Source organism: Punctularia strigosozonata (genome assembly GCF_000264995.1).
Source record: "Punctularia strigosozonata HHB-11173 SS5 unplaced genomic scaffold PUNSTscaffold_22, whole genome shotgun sequence".
NCBI classification, from domain to species: Eukaryota; Fungi; Basidiomycota; class Agaricomycetes; order Corticiales; family Punctulariaceae; genus Punctularia; species Punctularia strigosozonata.
In genome coordinates, this window is record NW_006767454.1 from 324,482 (window position 1) to 330,313 (window position 5,832).

At 52.7% G+C, this 5,832-nt stretch overlaps 5 protein-coding genes across 5 annotated transcripts; all 5 read left to right on the forward strand.

Moving 5' to 3' along the window:
* Positions 1-131: 131 nt before the first annotated feature.
* PUNSTDRAFT_139320 (uncharacterized protein) lies at positions 132-766 on the forward strand (the record flags this gene model as incomplete). The annotated part of the gene is made up of 4 exons (XM_007389017.1): positions 132-221; positions 267-338; positions 393-495; positions 546-766. The coding sequence occupies 4 exons, from the start codon at positions 132-134 to the stop codon at positions 764-766; spliced, it is 486 nt and encodes a 161-aa protein (XP_007389079.1).
* A 1,450-nt stretch (positions 767-2,216) lies between these two features.
* PUNSTDRAFT_77692 (uncharacterized protein) lies at positions 2,217-2,777 on the forward strand (the record flags this gene model as incomplete). The annotated part of the gene is made up of 2 exons (XM_007389018.1): positions 2,217-2,378; positions 2,433-2,777. Coding segments are annotated over 2 exons (507 nt in total), but the record flags the coding sequence as incomplete, so codon positions are not given.
* A 326-nt stretch (positions 2,778-3,103) lies between these two features.
* Positions 3,104-3,514, forward strand: PUNSTDRAFT_33337 (uncharacterized protein; the record flags this gene model as incomplete). The annotated part of the gene is made up of 1 exon (XM_007389019.1): positions 3,104-3,514. A coding segment is annotated over one exon (411 nt), but the record flags the coding sequence as incomplete, so codon positions are not given.
* Positions 3,515-3,700: 186 nt separating this feature from the next.
* PUNSTDRAFT_77672 (uncharacterized protein) lies at positions 3,701-4,497 on the forward strand (the record flags this gene model as incomplete). The annotated part of the gene is made up of 3 exons (XM_007389020.1): positions 3,701-3,836; positions 3,890-3,952; positions 4,274-4,497. Coding segments are annotated over 3 exons (423 nt in total), but the record flags the coding sequence as incomplete, so codon positions are not given.
* On the forward strand, positions 4,477-4,998 carry PUNSTDRAFT_35641 (uncharacterized protein; the record flags this gene model as incomplete). The annotated part of the gene is made up of 2 exons (XM_007389021.1): positions 4,477-4,705; positions 4,751-4,998. Coding segments are annotated over 2 exons (477 nt in total), but the record flags the coding sequence as incomplete, so codon positions are not given.
* Between the last annotated feature and the right edge of the window lie 834 nt (positions 4,999-5,832).

Genomic DNA, 5,832 nt, shown 5'->3' on the forward strand with positions numbered 1-5,832 from the left:
CCACCTTGGAGACCCCAGCATTCTGCACCATTCGTTGCCAGCCCGTCAACCCCCAGCTATCTCCCTCGTCGCACTCGCTCCCTCTCTCGCGCTCGACTTCAATGATTACTTCGTCTCGACCTTCACGCACGATGTGGCGTGGCACTGCCCCTCGCATCAATGCGGCGCGGTTCTCGCAGTATCTCAACCGCTCGGTTCGTGTGCCAGGGCAGGTCTTAGGTGTATGTTGTCGTTCTACACATGGTCTTAAACTCATTGTCTCATAGGTTCATGGCCCAGACGGGATGATCATACTAGAAACCGTCGACAAGCAATGCATCGAAGTTGCTGCACCGGACGTAAGTTCCGTTTTCATCTCAAAAGGCGGTTTCTAACGTGCATCCCGATTGTAGGATATAGGGCTGGACCAGGCAATGCATGTTGAGATAACGGGCAGAGTGGTGGACAGCGTGACGTTAGAGTGCTGGTGGTTCGAGCGCTTTGAGTCACCGTTGGGTCAGTAATACCCACGTCTTGCGCGCACATCCGTCTCACAGCGTTCACAGACATTCGGGTCTTGAAATTGGCTATCGACTTGGTCCACAACTGCTTGTTCGTTGGGCCCCTATGGGGTATAAAGTTCGATTTGCCCGAGCACGCTGCCGCCCCGCATATGCCCCTGCTAGACGAGACCATCTACGAGGACTTCAAGTCCGGGGAGTTGGTGCGGCCGTTCACGTCACTAATCCCCCTTCCCCGCCTTCAAGAATTACGCGGCGAGACTTAGCGGGAAGGAATGCTCCGCTCAGGTCTCATACTCGCTACGACAGTCTGATAATGCACGTACGTCTTTTATTGGGACGATATCATAGAACCATCTAAATAATAGTCATAGGTGATGTGATCAACATGGCCCCTGTGCCCCTCCGACGAAAGACGGCACTGTCTTGAACACATCGCCTGGATCTGTCGCAAAATAACTTCACGTGCTCGCTTCTGGTAACGTCCTCCTTGCAAGCCGTTTTTTTGCTCTACTTGACGTGATTGGCGCGTTGGTATTGAACTGTTGTCCCCGTCTTGACGTCCGTCTCACATGTATGCGCTCGGTGCCGCTATGACTGACACCGGTCACTATATTTTGTTAATTACACGTATGGTTAACGTATGATACGCTTTACGCATGCCTCGCATCTGTCGGTGAGAAATAGAACCGCACTGTACATTCTATCATGCCGCAGTTACATGCGTGTACATGTTCCTCCCATGTACTGTATCCCCGCTTCAACTATGTCATTCTCATTGTTTCTTCAATCTCCTTATTTACCAGTGACCGCGAGAATGCAGAAAGGCCAAGTCATGCGATCACCCGCTTGCGCTCCTGAACGTTGGTGCAGCATGGCCCCCGCGAGGCATAGAGATGAGTAGAAACAACCAAAGAAACGTACCCCGCATTTCTCGTACATTGTCACTCACCCTCAACGAAGTTGAGACTTGATCCATACTGAAGGCTCGCCTTATTGAACAGTCGCACCATTCCATGTCGTTCCGCATACCACGTCGCCATTTGAGGTCCACAGAATGTGGTTCGTCTAGTAACGCTGGCTCGCCATCAACGTCTTTGGATGCAGGCCCTTCGTTGTCGGCTCGCGGCTGGCTTCCTCCTCAGAAAGATGGGCAGCCTGTGCCTATATTCCTTCTTCCAGACGGGCGGACTTTCGCACAACATCCAGATGGGAGACAGGGACCCATCCCAGCAGCGACATGGAGCACTCTGGAGGAGGCATCAACCCCCACAGATGAGCAGCCAGTGACTTCCACACCATCAACTCGCTCCTGCACCTCTCCATCATCTCACCGGGATTCGTCGCCTCTTAGATATCAAGAACTACGTGAAACTGATACTATTGATAAAGCACAAAAATTCAGATATGCACGGAAGAAGGCAAATCAATGGTTTCGGTGGCGCGACGTCACTATTCCAGGGCTTATCATCCCGTACATGAACTACATTGCCCGCGTCCGGAGCAAGACTTCCGATCAGGTCGTGAGTGGCCCGTGCTCCTTCTGCAAGGCCCCGGACCGAAAAAAGCACAAGATTCTAGTGGTGTACGTTGATCGTGAGTTCAAACCATTCGCCACATTGAGAATGCACCTAATCATGACATTACCCAGGTCTGGAGCACATAGATGTTCACGTATGCGAATGTACATCGGCAGCGTGCTACCTTATCACCCACGGTTACTTTCCGTGCGCCCCGAAAGCTCCGTCAGTCGCTTTTGACATCAATATGTTGGAGCTCATGGCAGCATTGTTCTTACGGGTGGCGCCGAACATCACGGCATGGGCGTCAACGCTGGAGGCTTTTCTTGGAGCCAGGCAGTTCAAACTGCGTACAAGGGTATGTTCCAACACTCGTGCTGTTTGTTGTGCATACCGTGACAAGTTGCTACAGCATTCCGTGCGCCGCCGCTTGGGAAACGCGCTGAACTGGTACACATACCTCACAGACCACGTACAAGCGGAAATAAACAGCGTTATCAACCTTGCGCGAACGAAGATTCTCACAACAAACTTGTCCTCCGAACATCGAGGCCCCGAATCGTCTTCTGATGCCCAGACAAAATCCGCCGATTGCCAGGCGCCTGAGTCGGTATCGTCGAACCAACCCCCGAGGTCATCCAAGCATACGTTCTCGGCCGGCTCCCATGCGGAGGCAGGGAGGGCAAGCGCCTATTTACGGTCTCGATGTCCCTTGTGCTTTGGGGGCACTGGCCAGCACGACAAATCCGTGGGGTAAGTTTGTAATTACATGTCGCTTCGGCAGGGTATAACCGTTACGCATTCAGACTTGATGTTCTTGTGTGCATCGACGCGTGTTTCAGTCAAAAACGGCGTTCTGGCCCACGGGATCCCATGAAATGTCATCCCGACACTGTATTTCTTCCTGAGGCCGAAGTAAAATCTATGGAGGATTATGTGACGAAACTCCGAGGCAAGGCCGAGTCTGCAAGAACTGCGGCGAGTAACTCTAAAAACAGTAACAAGGGGAAGAAAAGAGCGGTACCAGATAGGCGTCCCGACGACACGGGGGCAGATTCCGACGGGTGCGAGGGTCCTCTCCTGGTCCCAAACTCTGTTTTGGACGGATGTGAATCCTCTTTCATAGCTGCTGACGAGAAACGTGAGAAAGCCAGTACTACGTTTTTTGACGATACCGGACTTGTAGCGTTGATCTGCCGGCATGACTTTGTCCTTTGGCTGGCCAACATGACCAGCGCGGGCGAGCGTCAATACTACGCCCTCGCATTGATCGACAAACTCTTTCAGCATATACCCACGACGTGGCGCGCTGGTATCCTGTACGATATCGGCTGTCAGATTCACCGGAGCGTATATCGATGGGGCTTCCTAACCGAAGTCCGTGATCGAATAGCTTTCGCGGTATCAGTATTCCATGCCTACCAACATCAATGGGCCTGCCAGCTATGCTATCATCCCCGAAAATGCGACGGTTTTGGCTGCAGTGATGGCGAGGGCTGTGAGCGTTTCTGGGGCTCAATCGATCACCTCGTCTCTGTTAACAGAGTCAGCGGGGTAAGTCTCAGCCACTTTGATGTACGTGGTGCTGACGCTTGCGTTAAGTACCATCAGCGGCAAAACACTCTCGATCGCCAAGTCCACTACCTCAGGATGAAACTCTTACTGAATCTCGGAGGCTCAATGGCAAACAAGTACGACGTTTGCTGCACCCGACTGTACAAAGCCTTGACCGAACTGCAGAACTGTGGTTTTTCGGAAGAAGAAGTTCGCGAACATTGGGCCAGCCAGCGCGCTGCACAACTGAAGTCCATACCTAGTAAGTATCGACGATCATATTCAATACTGTCACTATCACCAAACCCTTCGCAGGACAATCGAAAAACGCGGGTAAAAAATACGTTGACGCAATCATTACACTCGAGGACCGCATACGTTCCCTGGACATTGCCATTGCCGACGCTAACGTCAACGGAGCCAAGCTGGATCCCTTGCAGGCGTTAGATTGTCAAACTTTGCTGGAGGACGACCGACTGAATGCGCGGAAGAAGCTCGCCCAACTTGAAACACTCTTGGATGGATCATCCCGCCAAAATCTCACAAACTTGCGGAAAGATCAGTTCCTCGGACTCAAAGCAAACGCGCTTGCGCTCAAAACCCGACTACGGGACCGGCTGCGACAGCGAAGATCTGAATTATCTCAGACTGGTCGCATGTATCAAGGACATTCATCGGGTGAGTTCGCATCATTGCGAGGGAACCGTATGCTGACCTGTTACGTAGGGCGTAAACTACTTGGCCATACAACACGTGCAATTGCGAAGCGCGAGCCTGCAATTCAGAATGTCGCACGAAAATATAACAGTCTGTGTAACGAAATGGCCACCTTGATCAAGAAAGGCAAGGCGCCTGCGGGAGCCACGGTTCCTACTACCATCAATCTGACCACATTCTGGACGCTTGACGTCGATGATCCAATTTGGCAGGATGCCGGGCTATTGGAAGACGAGTCTGCGTCCCCTCCATGGCTTACCAACGACAAGGTTCAAAGCGGAATACGCGCGATGCTCGAAAGCGACCGGTGTAAAGAAGAGTTGGCGCGCATATCCAGGGAACGAGGAATCATGCAGAATTGGCTTAGAGAAGAATGGGCGGCGGTGGATATGGCTCAAACGAGCAAGGGTGAATGTCCAAATTTCTGCGCAAGCCACACAGTTCTAACACACCATACAGACCTGTGCCCAGGCATGCTCCACCAACTTCAAGTCCGCCGAGAAGAGCTTCTTCAACTCGCCGTGATCTGGCGCCGTCGAGTTAGCCACATCTCGTCGAACGAACTACCGTCTGATGCGTGGGGTCCCACCGACGCCGAGATGGCAGCCGGTATTCACGTCGAATATACGGAATCGACTGCAGACCAGTTTCTGCCGCGAGAAGGTATACTATCCTCGGAGAACTCTGACGATGAAGACCCTGATGACTACGTTAACACAGTCGGTGACGTTGTACTCATGGACTCTGAGCCCAGCTCCGATGGAGAGGATTACGACGACCTAGTAGGGAGCTACGACATTGACTTGCACGGATCTCCTTCGAAGTCACGGTTCCTCGGTTAGTGCTTTGATTCCTGTTCACGATGTTGCTCTGAGCTGGACATTACAGAACATCTTCTGTCCCTGCCGCACAAGGCTGGCTCTGTCACTCCCACCGCACAAAGGTCGTCGAGAGTCTTTCCGTCATCCCCGTTGAATGCGCATCCTCTTCCAGCCCTACGGTTGTTCCCCGAATCAACGCGCGCGGGAGCAGGGGATGCCACGAAGGATAAATCTATGAAAGATCCATTTACCACACCAAAGCGCGCGCGTTACAAGTAGACTTCATAATCGATATATGTTGACGGCTAAGGGCGTGAGGTACACGTATGGGCAGTTACAGTCTGGTAAGTACGACAGAGCACTGGGGAGCTGAGTAGCATGCAGCGGTGATACGTTCCAATGCCACAGAGTTAAAATCCAGCTTATTGCCTTGTAATGAGAGTACGTCTCGTCATGCCGCGCGCAGCGGCGGTACGTCCCAGCGGTCGCTTCGCGGAAAGGGTACGTCCCGATGGTCGCTTTGCAGCGCAGAGGAGGTAAGTCCCAGTCGGGCCAATCGACGGTGATGGTACATCCCAGGTCGCCCGCACAGGGTTACATCCCGCCGAGTCACCTGGCGACGGCGGCACAGTTCTCCTATTCCTTGTTTAATGATATCCTGCACGTTGGATTACCATCACAGCGCGGGCGATGTCCGCTGAAGGCCTATGCTAGCATGCT